The 19625-nt window shown below is 33.3% G+C and overlaps 1 protein-coding gene across 3 annotated transcripts; it reads left to right on the top strand.

Annotated features, from left to right (window-relative positions):
- The first annotated feature begins 570 nt into the window (after positions 1-570).
- Positions 571-19487, top strand: LOC122038714 (heterogeneous nuclear ribonucleoprotein Q-like). 3 transcript variants are annotated; one of them, XM_042598605.1, is made up of 12 exons: positions 571-1860; positions 5002-5091; positions 5188-5424; positions 6281-6499; positions 6575-6680; positions 9177-9335; positions 18018-18076; positions 18152-18231; positions 18309-18388; positions 18476-18516; positions 18985-19030; positions 19129-19487. In XM_042598605.1, exons 1-12 carry the CDS (start codon positions 661-663, stop codon positions 19140-19142), a joined length of 2331 nt encoding a protein of 776 aa, XP_042454539.1. In that variant the 5' UTR covers positions 571-660; the 3' UTR covers positions 19143-19487. The 3 variants fall into 3 exon arrangements, with proteins under 3 accessions (XP_042454539.1, XP_042454538.1, XP_042454537.1); XM_042598604.1 differs by having other exon boundaries at positions 18309-18400; positions 18479-18516; XM_042598603.1 differs by having other exon boundaries at positions 18309-18400.
- The last annotated feature ends 138 nt before the right edge of the window (positions 19488-19625 follow it).

The following is a 19625-nucleotide window of genomic DNA, read 5'->3' as shown; positions in this document are numbered from 1 at the left end:
TATGCCTATGTTGGGTGTGGCTATCTCGAGAACAGATTTTCTGGTCCATAATTTACGGATTAGAGGATGATTCATTACATGAGGATCCTTGATTTGAATGGACCCCATCTTTAAATAGGTAGGGTCCATCTAAATCAAAGGTCTACATCAGTGGGCCCTCTCATGGTCCATAATTTACGGACCAGAGGATCCTTGTCATGAGTGTCATATGACAAAAATTAATAAAAAAATCAATATTTTTTAAAATATAAAATATAAAATATAAAATCTGTTTGATAAAAATATTGTTATTAAAATGTGTGTATATATATAAAAAGAAGTAGAACAATTAACAAGGACTTAATTAGCATTATTAAAAATAATTCTATTTTAAATATTTATTCTATATAATAATATTGTTAATTTACAAATAAATAAAAAACTTCACTCGGTTCTTGGGCCATGGAGAATCTGTTCACGGGCTGAAGCAGGCCGTGGCCCATTTACACTTCTAGGCACGACAGCCTTGTAATTTCGTGTCTATTATTATTATTATTATTATTATTATTATTTCGTTTTCAATTTAGTTACAAGGTCACAGACTTACAGTACAGATCTCTCTCCTCTTCTCCTCGTCTCTCCCGTCGGCGCTCCTCCGACCCAAACACCAAAACCAGGACGATGCCTCCCAAGAGGCGCGTCGTCAAAACCGTACGCAAAACCACCCCAAAATCCCAAACGAAAACCGCCGCCGAGATCCCCAACACTCCCGCTGCCGAGCCCTCTCGTCCCGCCGTCGATTCCCCCGCAATCGTCACCCCTCCCCCCTCCGTCATCGCCTCAGAGACACCCGTCTCCGAGCTCATCGAGCCTACCCCGGATCCTCCTGCCCCTGATGCCTCCGTCGTCCAGCCTCCCGAAACCCCCGCTGCCGCTGTCGAAGCCGCAGAGGAACCTTCGGAAACTCCCGCCGACGCGAACCCTTCGATCGTTGTCACGGAACCTCAGGCGTCGGTGGTGGAGGTTCCCATTGCGGCACCTCAGACAGCAACTGTGGTGCCTTCTGGAGCTGGGAAGAAGACAGCCGTCCGGGTGAGGAAGGTGATCAAGAAGAAGATAGTCAAGAAAATCATCCCTAAGGCGGTTCATTTAGCGAAGAAGGATTCGGTTTCGTCGCCACAGCCAGCGGAGACGGCCAGACAAGAAACCCTAGTCGCTGAAACCGGGTCTGATAACCCTAGTTCCGATGCTGCGGCTGGAGATGCTGTGCTGGTTGAGAATAATGAGGTAGATAAGGAGAAGGGTGTGCATAAGGAACGGGATGACTTGAAAAAGGATACACATATGGATCAGGACGAGCAGGGAGATAAGGAGAATGATGATCAAAGGAAGCAGGATAAGGAAGAAGGTCACAATGACACAGTGGTGGTTGCTGCGGATGAGATGGTTGAGTTGTCCGAGCAACAGGACAAGGACAATGATGCTAAAAAAAAGCAGGATAATGGGGAAGCTCACAATGAGGGATTGGTTGCTGCTAGTGATGAGATGGACGGGATGTCTGAGCAGCAGGATAAGGAAAATGATGCTCAAAGGAACCAGGACAAGGAAGAAGGTCACAATGAGGCAATGGTGGCTGCCAGTGATGAGATGGCTGGGATGTACGAGCGGAAGAATAGGAGAAAAACTGAGATTTTTATTGGTGGATTGAGTAGGGATGCAAAGGAGGAGGATCTGAAGAAGGTCTTTGGAAAGGTGGGAGAAATTGTGGAAGTAAGACTGATGATGGATGGTCAAACAAGGAAGAACAAGGGCTATGCTTTCTTGAGGTATAAGGATCCAGCGCATGCTAAAAAGGCCGTCTCTGAATTTCCTAGAGTTGAGGTAATTGCATTTTTTGTTCTTTGCCTCTTAAATTTAGTTCATGGAGCTTTGTAGCTGTTGTACAATACAATCTCTGTTCAATTTTGTTTAATTTGACTTCCTGAGTATGGGAGAATGCTTATGAAGTAACATTGTGGTCCCATCTTTAGGATGGATAACTTGTAATGCATATCTCAGAAATAACCATATAATTTCACAGAGTAATTTTTCTGCATGTCTTGTTACCTGAACATTTTCACCACCTAATTTTTATGGCTGTTTTTGAAAATATTTGATCCCACATTTGCATCGTAACTTGAAGAATGAGAAAGATATTTTTTTTTCATTGGATTTATAGATATCACATTAAAGAAGCATTGCGCTTAAAATATTTGTGACTTATGAGTCCTGACATTATAATTGTCTGCCATAGTACTTATGAATAGATAGACGCAAATATTATTCCTAAAACACAGACTAGATTAAGGAAGATATTTTTGTTCATGAGAATGAAAGAAATTGGTTATTTGTTTGTTCTTCTCATATCAGCAGTTCAATCAATATATTCTAAATCACAGGACAGAATATTGCTTGAGAAATGAATGATCCTGGTTGCTATGTATGTTACTCTCATGCTCCTTAAAGTAAGTGCAAATTTAGTACATGAGGATAATCTTAGGAATTCATTGTTTATGATGTTTTCAGAGATTCAAAAACAGTTTTGAATTGATATTTCTGTAGGATAAAAGATACAATTAATAAAACCATTTAAGCTGGTGAGAACGTGTTTGAAGAGACCTTTCAGTTGTGTAGTTATTATTGAGTATATTGCAATTGGCAATCATAAGGTCTATTTTTCACATTAAATGGGCCCGTGTGCTTAGGATGCATTGTTTGGTTTGTTACTTACAAGTCTATTTTGGTTTATTCAAACAGAAACTGAATACTAAGGTTCACTGTCAACCTTATAAGAATTGAAGGTTTCTACTTCTAGCCAATTTGAGATAAAAGTTTCCCCCATCAAGTTGTTGGGGGCTTGAAAGCTTACATATTTTATATAGCTGCTATCTCTAGCCAACGGTAAAGTTGTTGTCATGTGACCAAAAGGTCACGGGATCGAATCCTGGAAACAACCTCTTGCAAAAAGCAGGGTAAGACGGTGTACAATGGATCCTTCCCTGGGACCCCGCATGGCGGGAGCTTCTTGCACCGAGCTGGCCTTTGCTATCTCTAGCCAATATGTAGATTAAAATTTACTTCATTTAGGACTCGAAACTTTATATCTTTCCTATAAATGGCATTTGATGACACATTGTACTTGTACATTGACTTCTTTTACTTACATTGTCGCGCACCCTTCTTGAGTTGGAGTATGCTTTCATTAATTGGAAGTTGCATATACTGCATGGCACTTTCAGTCTTATTAAAACTGTCATATTAAAAAAGGGCTAATTACTTGTATTATTGATTTGGAATGGCTATTTTGCAGTTGTGGAAATATATATACACTGAAAAAACTAAAACATTATTACAATGCTGTTTCTTTAACTACTTTTATCAACAATATCACGCTAACATAACTCACTATAGAACACACAATACAACAAATACAAATGGAAAAACCCTGCAAACAATGCTAAAATACACAAGCTTAAAATGCAACAACAACATTACACCAAAAACTGGAACAGAAGAAACTTTTATTATTGCAACAGAACTTCAGAAATCTCAGTGTATGCATGAGTGTTCCTCTACCAATTACCTAATCATCACTTTACTCTATTGACCCACTACTGTCGAATATTTATTTGCATGTGCACACATGCTACCCAAGCATTGTACGATTAAAAGTTGACACAAGCCGAATAATGATCCATAGCCCACATAGAGCAAACCTCAGTAATTTAAGCATAATGCATGAATGTGCTAAACATAACATGGCAACAAACATGAAAGATATTCCAGTGACAATCTCATAATTTATTGTATACATGATATAGACAATAGTCATCATTGAAAAAAAAGATGCTGTGATGGTCCAAAATGAATCAATTTTGTAACAGCTATGACTGTTAGCAACTGGTAAAGTTAACAGGTTGGCACAGTTGGTAACTACATGGGTGGTTGTTCTAATAGGTCTTGGGATCAAATTTGGGTGTTTGACCTCCCCCATGCAACGGGCTAGGGCAAAATGCCTCCAGTTATTTACCTACTTGTATCTAGCGGAGGGTCGGCGATACTGGGCCGTAGGGATGAGCATTATCACCTTTTGCTCCAAAAGAGAAATCGGAATATACCAACCCAAGGAAACCATGTAGATATAATGAAAATGAGTTTAAAAAAAAGGAAAAATAAAAAGAACCAACAAAACACAATCTCTTTTGATATATTCTCTTTGTTTAAGTTAAAAATCCCTCGGTATCTCTTCACAACTTTTCTCTATATTTGTGAACCTTAGTGTATTGTAGTATCTTTAGTTTGAGGGTAGTTAAAGATGAAAATTATATACTGAAGATTTTATTCTTTTGGAGCTCATATCAACTTGTCAACTTAGTACATATCATTACTACAACAACAACTAAGTCTTATCCTACTAGTTGGGGCCGACTTAGTATATATCATTACATCATCTAAGTCTCAACAATTGTACTAGCATTGGGTCTTCATTATTTTTATCAAACATTTTGTCATTTTTTTTATTTGTGAGTTTCTATTTTTGTAACAATATCTATGCTTCATCTTGATAGGAGTGTTAGAGTTAATAGTTACATGATGTTTGAATGTATAGGCTGCTTAGATGATGATATTGAGTCTCATATGTGGTATCTAGACAAAGTGTATTATATTGGTGGCTTTGGTGCTCTCTCTCTCTATATGGGTTCAGTTTATCCTTTTTATCTGAATATTCCATTTTATCCTTGCCAACATGTCCGGTGTGCCTATTTATGTCCGACTTTGCTATACTTGTCGACATGGTCTGTTAACTTATTCTTGTTTATCCTCCTTTATGCTAATTTTTTGTATGTAAACTTGAGCTGATACATCTTTCATGCTTCGATTTTAGCTCCTGTGGAAGATAGTTTAGATGTTCTTTGTTCTGAATTATGAAGTTTGGTTGGTACTTGGTAGTAAAGCTAATTTTTGTACTAATGTAAACTGAAGATCTGTGGAAAGCTTTGTGGAGCAGCTGCTCTTGAGGGTAATGATACTATATATTTGGGAAGCATTGATAAGGACTGGAAGAAAGAAGATGTAAGTTTTCGAATTTCTTCATATCAACTGGAGAATCCTTTGCCCTTCATGGTGACAATTTTCTTCCTCTATTTGTGTCATGTGAATTGTGAGCAGGTGATGAAGATTTTGCAAGATATTGGAATTGAAAAGATTGACACTGTCACTGTCATGCCTGATCCTCATAATGCAGATGCAAATCGTGGATTTGCTTTCCTTGAGCTTGAAACTAACAGAGATGCACATATTGCTTACAGAAAACTTCAGAAAAAGGATGTGTTTGGAAAAGGTCGAAATATTTCTGTTTCTTGGGCTGAACCATTAAATGACCCTAATGAGGAGGAGTTGAAGAAGGTCTCTCTTTCTTTTCTTGTAATGATATTTTCTGTTAGTTTCATGTGATTCTTAGGCTCTGATCATTACATGAAAAACTGTTTAAGTATTTCTAAAATACATGGTTGGAGCCTTGGATATCTTACCGTCTTTTTGCCCTAGCCCTCTGGCATTTGTGAAAGTTTTCAAAGTAGTTTGGTTGTGTGTGTGTGTGTGTGTGTGTGTGTGTGGTTCTTATTGCAAAATACCAAGTATGCTTGTTGGATAGGCTTGTGCAATTTTACTCCCAAAAAATTGCTTCAGGGTTGAAATCTTGTGTACTTTCTAATTGTCCATAAACAGTGACAGCCATATTTAATTGTTTCCTTAGGTTAGAACCATCACAAGGGATTGATGACAAAATTTTGTCACGTAATGTGAAATTGTATGACTAAATTCTGTACACTTATTATTTTTGATCCAATCATGTTGTCCAATTAGTTTGAGTTTTTTTTTTTTTTTGAAATCCATCTGTTCTAGGTTATGTGTGGACATTTGTTTTTTGGATCCATCTCACCTTATTAAATGGCTAAGAATGTTTTAATGCCAATCTCAATATCTAATTGTTCATTGTATCTTGCATATATGCTGGTGCGGAAGCATGCACATAAAACATTTTTCTAAATAAACTAATTGGTTCTTGAAAATCTGTTTTCAATCATCATAGAACAAGTGCTTGCATGTGCATGCACACACATTGTTTCTAACATATAATGGATGAGGTTTTCAAAAAAATTATCCTCATCAACAAATTCTTGGTTAAGCTTTATGATTCTCAAGTTAAGATTCCTTATGAAATCTTTGTCAGGTTACTTATATCTTATTATTTTAATTTAAGGTGAAATCTGTTTATGTTGAGGGCATACCATCTTCGTGGAATGAGTCCAAGTTAAGGGAGTTATTTGGCAAGTTTGGTGAGATTGAACGGATTGTCCATTCACGTGATATTCACACTGCTAAGAGAAAAGATTTTGCTTTTGTTAACTTCACTGTTAGAGAGGCAGCTCTTTCATGCATTGAATCATTCAAGGAGGACGTAACTGAGAATGACTCAAAGGTAGAATTCTTAGTATATTATGTTCCTATCTTTTTGCTTGATTTGTATGGATTTTTTTTTTTTTTGGGTTTGTAGGTGCCTATTAAAGTATCATTTGCTAAGCCTGTGCAAAAGAGCAAGCAGAGTAAAGGGTCTTCAAAGTATACAAGCACAGACAAGGAAAAGACTAAGCCTATGCAACGTAAGTTTTAATGTCTTCAGTTAAAATAGTTAAAGCATCCTTTATCTGTACAAATTATATGAATATCTTTTTTTTAACAATTATCTTTAGGTAATGGGATTGTTTAAGTATTTGTTTCTATCTATATTGTGATTATCTCAATGTATATGATTGTCTAATCATTGTCGAATTGTTTACCTCAATTATCAAAATTGATATTTTCAGTGTCTTGAGGTACAAGTCTATGTCAAAGTTCCATTTTCCAATTTTCTCTGTTTATATTTTTTAAATACATTTTTTTGTTCTATTTGATACGTATTATTTGATAAGAATATTTTCATATTCCTTATGTTTGTGTTTTGAGCATGAGACATGTTAATTAAAATTATGCAATGTGCATACAAAATTTTGTGATGGTGTATTGGAGATATATAGCATAATTACAGAGTCTCTTAAGATCTCTGCTAAAGTGGCATATTTGTGGCTAGAATCTTCACCAAACATCATCTGGCTGTATTCTTGAACTAACAGCTTCTTATTGAAATGATAATTGAATAAATATAAGTTCAATTAATTCTAATCAAACTATAACAATAACAACCAAGTCTTTCCCATTAGGTGGGGTCGGCCTAATCAAACTACAACCATACAAAATAGTAATAGAAAATGGCTATCAGATAATGATGAACTATTTGATGTTCAACCTTATCATGGTCTGAGCTTCACAACTGCTCTTATTTTTTTTTTAATATTTATTTTTGAGTAAATACTGAGACAGGGATTTCTCATTTGTTAATTACGACCTAACCTGTCTATCCTTTGACTCTTTGGATCATTTCCATCTGAAGAAAAAGGGCACCTGCAATATCTGCTCCATGTGTGCTATATTTCTTGAGAACTTTTTCATATGCAACATCTTGCTATGCATTCCATTTTTTTAACTTCATCATGGAAGGAATTAGTGCAGAGGTCAAAGGATATGTATGATTTTTTTTTTTTAATTTTTGTCTGTTTTATTATATAATCACATTCTTTTAGTATCCTGGTTTAGCATGGGTATTAGGTAGTATTTCATTTTTTGAAGGATTATTTTGTTCCTTGGTAGGAAAATTCATCTGAATGCCCTTAGTGACACTTATCCATATGTTGGCTTTTCTTTCCTGCTAACCATTTTTATTTATTAATCAAAATCAGTTATCTATGATTTGTCTTTTTTTTTGTGTGTGTTTGTTACTATCTTGAGCTGCATTATTTGCATCTTGATTGATGCTGTGTATGATCTGGTCCCTACCTTTGTCAATCAATATAATGTTCACAAAATTCACATGTGGTTCTCCTCTTATAGTCTTTTTATTGATCCTTAATTGTTATAGTCAATGTTTGTCTCAACTATTTGTGGATTACATGAATTTATTCACTCTTTCTAAATTTATGCAAGGGTATCAACTTAGTAACATTCAAATCAATTAGATTAGTTTCCATTACATTTACTAGAGTTTTATTTGCTGTTCCTCTATTCCTTGTACTTTTTGCTCTGGCTGATTCAACTTGTTTAATTATAGAACTGATTGGACTTTTGAATAATGTCTGTATTGTCTCAATGCATTTTTTTCTCATTTTATTTCATCTATCGGAGCTCACTACTAGGTTGTATTGGTTGTCAAACTGCAGCGATTACCATGGAATCCTTCCATAGACTGTCTGTAGATGCTTTACTCGAGTAGGTGCTACCTAGCGTGTTTGTCTTAATTCTCAAATTTCTGTTGAATAACCTAGTTAACTAAAATGCACCATGACCTCGTAAACTATTTCAAATTCTAATACAACCCTGTATTTTTTAAAAAAGTTGTCGTAACCTCATTTGACCTATGTTTGAAACCACTATATGATTCCTAAGATATTATCATTTCAATCTCCAAAGTTGAATTTTGTATACAATGTTCACTGAATAGTTTGTAAAGATGTTTTCTTTCAGAAGGTGCCTACTACTAAGTTGGTAAAAACTTGAAGTTGCTGTCATGGTCTTGGTTCAAAATTTGCCCTCACCATATGGGTACTTGCCTGTATATGTCTTACATAGAATATGTAGTAGGCTGTTTCCTTTCCCTCTTAAGATAATGTTATGTTTCAACGTTTCTCTGATTTTTTATTGATAATAAGAACCTTAGATAATATGTTATGCAGATAATGTTTCCTAAATATTCACAGTTTTTTGTTTAACGCCAACAATATAATAAATTTCCTCTTCTTAGAATTTGTTGGTAACTTGATTTATTATTCTTCTAAATATATGCAATAACCAATACTTTGGCATTAGAATGGAAAATGACTGTCTGTTTCCAAGCAAGATTTTGTTAGTGAACTTTGACTAAGCAGGAGATTATAAATTTGCCCACCCCATACTTTTGGTGCAAGTTTTGTCAGTGACTATAATTTAAATATACTGTTGAGGTTCTTAAGATTTATTTAACTCTAATCCAATGATATATGACATTTCATCTTGAACCTTTCTTCTAGGTGATGACAAGACAATTGATTCGTCATACAAGAGAAAATCTTTCAGAGGAGATATTAATATTACAGGTGGAGACAGGAAGACTTCTACTACCAATGAACTCCTTCAAGTTTTGAGGGAGCAAGCTCATTGGAAACATGGACAAGGTGGTTATGGCAGAGGTATCTCGTTGGATGAAATTGTCATACCTTTGAAGTCCTAGCTTTAGTGGATATTTTTTATTGTTACTATTCATGATTTGTCTTAGAAAAAATTAGCTTTAGTGATATATTTATAATCTAGACATTGATTTTTTTTCTTCTGATTCTCCTATAATTATTTATTTAAATATTCCTTTTAAGTAATTTGTTTAGATAAATATCTCACTTTGCTGAATTTGTATATAAACGTAGCAAATCATGCTATCCATACTGCATTTCCATGTAGAATAATATTCCAGCTAAGAATATGAACTTAAATAATATACTAAATGATTATTTATTAACCATCCGAAAGATTTTACCTTTTGATGATACAACAACAATAAAGCCTTATCCGACTAGTGGGATCGACTATATGGATCCTTTTACGTTATTAGACTCTATCCCCTACTATATCATCTATACTTAAATAAATTTTAACTTATTTTATTGTTGCTAACCAAGTCTTTTTTTTTATCTTCATTGTTTAATGTGCATTTGTCATAGTTTCACATTGCCTAACCAGAATATTTATTGGCCATCTAGTACATGTTCGTACTATCTTAAACATGTTTCTCAGAGTTTTCCCTCAATAGATACAACTCCGACCGCTCTCATTTATTATTCTATCCATTCTCATATGCCCACACATCCACCTTAACATCTTCATCTGTGCAACTTTCATCTTTTACTAATGTTTTCGAGTCATGGCCCAACATTCAACGTCATATAGCATAGCAGGTCTAACCGGCGTTTTGAAGAATTTCTCTTTAAGTTTTAGAGGTAATTTACAATCACATAAAACAACCGACGCTTTCTTCCATTTCAACTATCCTGCTTGTATTCTTTGTAAGACATCTTCTCAATCCCTTTATCATTTTGCAAAAATGATCCTAAATACTTAAATCTTTCAACTAGACAACTCGTCATCTCCTATCTTAACAATTGCCCTATTCAAGGTTTTAAAAGTTGCTAGGCGTTATTTAGACGCCCAACCAACGCTTAGACTACTTAAGCAGAGACTAGGCGCCATTAGACGGATTCCATGGTGTAAACATAAATTGCATAATAATTAAAATAAATTATCTTTCAATTTGCAAGTATCAAAATGAAAACAAATTACCTTGCAATTTTAATGAATATTGCGAGTGTTTGATGAAATGACGTTTTCAAAGGATGAGACTTTGATCAACTTTCAATGCAATCCCTTTCAAATCGCAAGAAAAATCAGACAATAATTTTTTCTTCATATCGATTTCTCCAGCCTTTTAACTCCAAAATGTGGGTTTCTTCATTCGCTCTGAAAATGAAGTTTTTTTTTGCTAGCTGCTAGGGTAAGCCAACAAATCGATTTTCTTGTTGGACCAATGATTATGGCCTATAAAACTTAAGCACAACACACAAAAAAAAAAGGGTTACATTTCAGTTTTTTTAATTTAAAAGTTCAAACTAAAAAAAAATCATGAAAATCTTGTACTATTTTTGTTGTGCTTAGACGATTCAACTAATTAGTCGGCGTCTAAGGCTGCCTAATCCTGCCTAGGCGCCAATGCCGCCTAGGTTGGTCGACTAGTATGTTTTCAGTGCGGCTGGCTGACACCTAGCACTTAGGCAGCCGCATAGGATGATTTTTAGAATATTGGTCCTATTACATCTAATATTGCTAAATTTAAATTTCATATATTCTGTCTTTACTTTACTAAGCCTAAAACCTTTCACTTCTAGTGTTTCCCGTCAAGATTCTAGTTTAATATTTACTCATTCACGTGTCTCATCTTTCAAAATAATATCATTGCAAACAATATGCCCCACGATATTGTGTTTTGAATGTGTTGAGTAAGCTCGTTCATGACTAGTATAAAAAGATAGGGACTTAAAGCTAATCCTTGATGTAACCTTATTTTTATTGTAAATGCACCAGTAAATCCGCTTGAAGTCTTCACTTTGGTTGTTACATTCTCATATATTTCCTTAATTAGTTCAATATATGCTATGCTAACACCTCTTTTCTAGAATTCTTTATATAGTTTTCTCTTAGAACTCTATCATAAGTTTTTTCTAAGTCAAATGAATATCATGTGTAGATCTTATTTTTTAATTAGTTATCTTAGAAGATTTATATCTTCTAGCAAAAGTCCAAATTGATTATTGGTCACCGTGGTCTGCTTAATTTTTTTTTTTCTATTACTCTTTCTCAAAATTTTATACTATGATTTATTAGTTTATACCCCTATAGTTTGTATAATTTTGTACCTCTCCCTCATTCTTATATAAGGGAACTAGAGTACTTACCTTCTATTGATCGACATTTTTTCGTTTTCAATATCATGTTAAATAATTTTATAAGTTATTCAATACCTTGTTTCCTTAGACACTTCAACCTCTATCAGAATATTATCGAGTCAACGACTTTTCCATTTTGCATTCTATTTAAAATTTGTTCTACTTCTAAACTTTAAATTCTATGATAAAAATTTAAATTTCTATACTTATTTGACATACTTAAATTACCTAAGTTTAATTGGACATCTAAATTTTCATTAAAAAGTTGATAAAAATATGTCTTCCATCGCTCTTTTATTTGTGCATCATTTATAAGTACTCTATTGCATTCATCTTTAATACATCTTGTTTGAATTAGATCTCTTGTTTTTCTTTTTCACTTTAATTATTTTATAAATGTCTCTTTCCCCTTCTTTTGTATTCAATTTTCGATATAACTATTCAAAAGTTGTATTTTTTTAATCCATCATTTATAAATGACGAACCAATCATGGTCGGTCCTAAGCCCTGGTAAAGGAGGAGGGTTGCGTTAGGTTGTCAGTCAACGTTAAAATTATGACAAATGTTCAATGAATGAATCCATTAAACTATTGTGTTAATGTTAGGTTGTTCCTAGGAAAAAATGATTGCAAGGTCCGACTATAATGTCTCGGCAAGGATCGCTATATCGTTAGAACTCGAGTGTAGTGTTAAATATATAAAAGTTCGCGTTGCAGGGTTTGATTGTAATGTATCGGCAATGACTGCTACATCTCTATGAGAACTTGTGTGTAGTGTTAAATGGGCAAGAACTCTCATACCATAGGTTAGATAAGAACAAATATGATAAGAAAGCTAATAGTCTTAAGATTTTGAACATAGAATATAGTAACCCTCACTAGTAAATCAATGGAGGTAGTAGATATAATGATTAAGAAAAGAATTAGTATTTTGTATATACAAGAGAAAAAATGGGTAGGCGAGAAGTGATAGAAAACTCAGGTTTTAAGTTATGGTATACAAGAAAGAGTAAAACAAGAAATGGAGTGGGTATTGTTGTAGATGGTTTGTTAAAGGATGAAATTGTAGGAGTAATCATAAAAGGGGATCGAATTATAACCTTTAAGATAACAGTGACAACAAAAACTATAAACATAATTAGCGTATATGCACCGTAAGTAGGATTAGATGAAGCTACTAAATCAAAGTTTTGGGACGACTTAGATGAAGTATTACAAAATATTCCGTCAAATGAAATAATTTTAATAAGAGATGATCTAAATAAGCATGTTGGAGTGAAAAATGAGGAATATGAGAGGGTACATGGGAGTTATGATTTGGAATGAGAAATTAAAAAGAGAAAACTATATTGGATTTTGCAATAGCATATGACCTTATATTAGTTAATATATTTTTTTAAAAAAGAGAAAAACACTTAGCCACGTTCAAAAGTGAGAATAATAAATCACAAATTGACTTTTTTATGGTTAGGAAGGAGGATAAAAAAGTTTATAAAGATTGCAAGATTGTCCTTGGAGAAAGCTTAACTACCCAACATAGGTTAGTAGCATTGGATATACGCCTTAATCATAATATTAATAGAAAGAAAATATATATAACTTTTACAATTAAATGATAGAAGTTAAAGAATAGGAAGCAAAATATATTTAAGGAGAAGGTAGAAGTATAAGTGTTAAATGAAATATATAATGACTCTAATACAACATGGGATAAGATGATATCAAAGTTGAAAATAGTAGCTAAGAGTATAGTGAGTCAGAGGGACATGCACCACTAAATAAGGAATCATGGTGGTGGAATGAGAAAGTACAAGAGAAATGGAAGGAAAAATGAACAACTTACAAGGGATTATATATTTGTAAGAATAAGAAAAATTTTAAAAAAAATATACAATAGCCAAGAAAGAGGCTAAGAAAGTGGTAAATGAAACAAAGAATGAAATTTTTGAACAATTATATTAAAAATTGGATACAAAAGAAGGGGAAAAATACATTTATAGAATAGTTAAATGTGAGAAAGGAAGACAAGAGATCTTATCCAAATAAAATATATCAAAGATGAATATAATAGGGTACTAGTAAACAATAGAGAAATAAAAGAGCGGTGGAAGAGGTATTTGCATCAACTTTTTAATGAAAGTTTAGGTGACTAACTTAACTTATGTAATTTAAGTAAGTCAAATGAGTATATAAATTTAAATTTTTATCGTAGAATTCAAACTTCTGAAGTAGAACAAGTTTTAAATGGGATGCACAATGGAAAAGCTATTGAACTACATGATATTTCGATAGAGGTATAAAAGTGCCTAGAGAAACAAGATATTGAATGACTTATAAAATTATTTAATATGATATTGAAAACAAAAAATGTCTGATTCCCTTATATAAGAATAAGGGAGACGTACAAAATTGTGCAAACTATAGGAGCATTAAACTAATGAGTCATACTATGAAACTTTGGGAAAGAGTAATAGAAAAAGGATTAAGAAAGGAGACCATGGCGACCAAAAATCAATTTGGGTTCATGTTTGTTGAAAAATATCGGGAACAAAAACAAGATCTACACATGATATTCATTGACTTGGAAAAAGCTTATGATAGAGTCGTGAAATTATATGGATAAATCTAGAAAACAGAGGTGTTAGCGTAATATATATTTAACTAATTAAGGATATGTACGAGGATGTAATGACCAGAGTAAAGCTTTCAAGCAGAGCAACTGAAGTATTTCTAATAAAGATAGGGTTACATCAATGATTAACTCTAAGTCCCTATCTTTTTACACTAATTATGGGCGAACTCATTACACACATTCAAGACATAGTACCGTGGTGCATGTTGTTTGCAAATGATATTATTTTAATAGATAAAACACGTGAAGGAGTAAATGCTAAATTAGAATCTTGGCGGAAAATACTAGAAGGGAAATGTTTTAGTCTTAGTATAATAAAGACAGAATATATGAAATTTAAGTTTAGCAATATTAAACGTAATGAGACAATTATTAGGATAAGAGATGTTGAGTTGTTCGGAACTGAAAGCTTTAAATATTTAGTATTATTTTTGCAAAATGATAGAGAGATTGAGAGATGTCTTACTAGAATACATTCAGGATGATTGAAATAAAGGAGAGCATCGGGTGTTTTATGTGATCGTAAAATACCTCTAAAACTTAAAGAAAAATTCTACAAAATCATAGTTAGACTTGCTATGTTATATGAAATTGAATGTTGTGCTATAACTCGAGCATATGAGCAGAAGATGAGAGTTTTAGATATGAGGATATTAAGGTGGATGTGTGGACATACGAGAATGGACAGAATAAGAAATGAGAGCATTAGAGAGAAAGTCGGAATTGCATCTATTGAGGGAAAATTCCTAGAGACAAGTTTAAGATGGTGTAGCTTGTACTTAGACGATCAATAAATGCTTCAGTTAGACGATGTGAAACTATGATAAATACATATCAAACGAGAAAGAGGAAGACCAAAAAAGACTTGGTTAGTAATAATAAAACAAGATAAAATTTATTTAAGTATAGATGATGATATAGTAGGAAATAGAGCTTAATGACGTAAAAGGATCCATATAGCCGACCCCACTTAGTAGGATAAAGCTTGGTTGTTGTTGTTGTTGTTGTTGTTTCCTCATTCTTATAAATATATAATTTCTTATATGTCATTCATTTTTCCTTCACTTTTTGTACTTTTTCATTTCATCACCAAAATTCCTTGGTGGTGCATGCCTCTTTAACTCATCGAATATACTCTTAGCTATCATTTTTAATTTTGATATCATCTTATCTCATGTCGTATTAAAGTCGCCGTATATTTTGCTTGTGCTACTACCTTCTCCTTAAATATATTTTGCTTCCTATCCTTTAACTTCCACCACTTAATTCTAGTAGTCGTGTGTATTTTCCTTCTATTGATACTATGATTAAGACGTATATTCAACACTACTAACATACGTTTGGTAGTTAAGTTTTCTCCATGGATGACCATGCAATCTTTATAAATCTTTCTATCCCTCTTCCTGATTATAAAAAAATCAATTTGTGATTTATTATTCTCACTTTTGAACGTGACCAAGTGTTCTTTCCTTTTCTTATAAAACATATTAGATAGTATAAGATCATATGCTATCATAAAATCCAATATAGTTTTTCCTTATTCATTGTTTGTTCTAAACCCACAACCTCCATGTACCCTCTCATATTCCTCATTTTTCACTCCAACATGGTCATTTAGATCATCTCTTATTAAAATCATTTCATTTGATGGAATATTTTGTGATACTTCATCTAGGTCGTCACAAAATCTTGATTTGGTATCTTCATTTGATCTCACTTAAGGTGCATATATGCTAATTACGCTCATAGTTTCTTTCGTCACTATTATTTTGAGAGTTATAATTTTATCATTCTTTCTAACTACTCATGTAACTTCATCTTCATCTTTTAATGAACTTTATCCTTTAATGAACTATCTATAAAAATAACAACTTCATTTCTTATTTTATTCTTTCTTATATACCATAACTTAAAACATGAGTTCTCAGTCATTTTTGTCTTCTCGCATATCCATTTTGTCTCTTGTATACACAATATAATTCTTCTCCTAATCATTATATCTACTGTCTCCATTATTTTACCTATGAGGGTTAATATGTTTCATATTTCAAATATTAGATTATTAATTTTCTTATTATATTTGTTCTTAATTAACCTATGGTGTGAGAACTTTTGCCTATTTAACACTATAGTGGTCCTTATCGATACGTTGCAGTCGGACCTGAAATGCAAACTCTTGCATATTTAACATTACACCCGAGTTTTGGAGATGTAGCGATCCTTGCCAAGACGTTATAGTCGGATCTGCAACGCTTTCCGTTTGGGGAACAACCTAACATTAATGCAATAGTTTAATGGATTAATTCATTAAACATTTGCCATAGTTTAACGTTGACTTACAATCTAGCACAGTCCTCCTTTATTTGGGCTTGAGACCGGCCATGACGAGGTAATTCGTCATGGGCAGAGTTTGCCTTTCGATGATAACTATGAAAATTTAGTAGCCATTATGATATATGTTGGCATGTTCGTTTAAGACGGTTAAAACTTCATTTTGTATTGGTTTCAAAGGATACGGTAAATGATTCAAAATAATGAAGATCGATGAACAAATTTACAGCAATGAACTCCCTAATATGATTAAAGAATATGCTGTTATGTTTAAATGTGGAAGATATGAGTGATATTCAGTCAATTTATGCCTTGTTAGAAGAGAAGCAGAAGTCATGTAACTTGGACCAATTGTCTATTGTGTTTCTTAGACATGAGTTATGACGTAATTCCTATAGAAGTTTATATGAATTTGCTTAATATTTATTTATTTTGCAAATGTTGAGGTTTATACGTAGTTATAAAAATTAGATGGGACTGCCAATTGCGCTGGAGAAGTTGGCAACTGGATACTTCTGTTGGTGATGTTTGTTCAGAGTGAAAGAAAAATAAATCAAAATTTGCCAGTTAGATCAAATAGTCAATTGGTCATGTGACTTGAAATATAAAAAATATTAGCTTATAATTTCAAATGATCAGATTTGGGATAATAACATAATTTCTATTCATTTTTTTGGCATACTATATAATAAATATATCCATTTTTTTATAAAAAATCTGCATTTAAAATATAATTGCAAATTGAGTATTCTAATTTTATATAATTGCCTATTTCGTATGTATTTATTTTTTTCTATATTTGTTTATGTCTGAGTGTGCTTGTATTCTTTTATGTCAATATGGAGCATGTGTTTCTTTGAGATGTGAAATTTATAAATGTGATATAACTTTTTTTATTCTTTTTGACTAAATTTATGTTCTGAAATAAAATTAATAAATTTGTAGTTTAACAAGTGAATCTAAATTGATCTTGTCAATGGACTCAGCCGAATAAATATTCGGGTCCAAGTTCAGTGCAACGATTGCCCTGGAGCTCTGTGGTTCAAATTCCAGTTCGGTTTTTAGAAGATATGTGCTGCGAAATAATTACCAAAGTTTCCATCATTTGGAGGGCTTTATTGTACTCCCTTTGATTTTCCTCTTATGTTCCTTATGTTTTCTTTCCTAGTCTTCATTTTCTATAGTCCTTGCCTAGTAGCTTGAATAGTCCTTATTAGCTCCAATCAGACCTTCCCACTGGTTGCTACTGCTGGGATGAGAGTGTTATTCCTTTGTCTACTTCCCATATAGACATTCTTGTGATGCTGCTTTGTTTTCCTATTTTCTCACTCAAGTTTAACATTTAGTTTTACGAACATTTTTTTTATTACTTCTAATGATTTTATGACTCACTTCTCACTTGTATTTTTGCATAACCAGGTCCTATGGTACAAGATTATCCACATGTGGCTGGAGCAAAACGTTCCTTCTCTTATCCGGTAATTACTGCTTTGTAGTGCAATTCCACCTAGATCTTTTCTGATCATATCCTTGGCATGCTACTATTGCTGCAGGGAGAAGAAGCTTCATACTTGGACACCAGAGGATACCCTCATCCTCGTCTTGACAGATCTTTTCCAGTTTCCAGCTCAAGGTTTGCTTATCTAACCTCAGTGACTTCATCAATTTGAGCAACCTATACTTTCTTTTAAATGTTGATGTTTTGGTTAGCTATGGTGCATACCCTTCTGGAGGCGCATACCCTTCTGGAGCTGGGTCTTCTCTGCCATACTATCAGCACTCAAATACTGGTTATTTAAGTGGTATTTTTTCCTATTTCTTTCACAATGCAAATGCAGTTGACCTTGTTACTCATGATTTGATATGTTGAACTTCAGCAGGTTCTAGTGCTGTACCAGAGTATCATGGCAATTTTCAGGTAAATTTAAATTTCACTCTTGTTTTTTTTCATTGGAAATGAAAAAACAAATAAGAGCATTAGAGGAAAAACTCTGAGAGACATTTAAGATGATACGAGTATGTACTTAGACGACTAATAAATATTCTAGTTAGACGATGTGAAACTATGACAAACACACATATTAAACGAGGAAGAGGAAGACAAAAAAAACTTAATTTAGTAATAATAAAACAAGATAAAATTTATTTAAGTATAGATAATGATATATTAGGAGATAGAATTCAATGGTGTAAAAGGATTTATATAGTTAATCTCATCTAGTGGGATAAAACTTGATTGTTTTTTTTTTCATTGGAGAGTAATTAAAAAACTTACTCCGCTTTAGTTTCTTGTTTGAGTACTTTCATATTGACAAGAATGCCTATTGCTTCAAAAACAATATTTATTTAATTGCATCTGACGCCTATGTATTCTAATCTTCCACAGAATCAAGGAGCTCCTCCACCTAATAGAAGCAGTATGTTTTCTAGATGTAAGCTCTATTACCAAATTGTAATGCAATCGTCTCTCCTTCAGCCCTCGTGTGCATACTTCTTCCCTTGTTTTTGATCGGAAAGATACTTTCTGCAGATAGATATGGTTGATCATCGCCTAGCATAGAAGATTTCAAGTTTCAGCCATTGCATCACCTTCTAGAGCTTTCCATCTTTGCTGATAGATTTGGAAGCTTCCTAGCAACTCATGATCTGTTTTGTTCATAGAAAGCTATTGAAAGCCCCTCTTGCACCAGTTTTACTTGGATTAATCCGTCTCACTTGCCAATGATTCTAGCACATTAAACTAATCTATGTAATCAACGATACTTGTGGTATCAGTCGTCAACTACTGTACTTTCCATGTCCCAAAGAAGCCATAGTTGTCAATGTAAGAACCAAATTTAATTAGAATAGCTACTTAATGAAATATACATGAGCAATGCAATCTTTCAATTGTGTGTTAATTTTTCTGCATGTTTCAATGTTAAATTAGATATTTCGATCATCGTGATTTTTGTTACATTAAATATTTTTTAAAAATAAAAAATATCTATTTGTGAAACAACAGAGAATATTATTTGATTGCTAAAT

The sequence above is a fragment of the Zingiber officinale genome, chromosome 1A (assembly GCF_018446385.1).
Source record: "Zingiber officinale cultivar Zhangliang chromosome 1A, Zo_v1.1, whole genome shotgun sequence".
Lineage (NCBI taxonomy): Eukaryota > Viridiplantae > Streptophyta > Magnoliopsida > Zingiberales > Zingiberaceae > Zingiber > Zingiber officinale.
The sequence above is the reverse complement of the archived record's forward strand: the minus strand, read 5'-3'. Positions and strand labels throughout refer to the sequence as shown.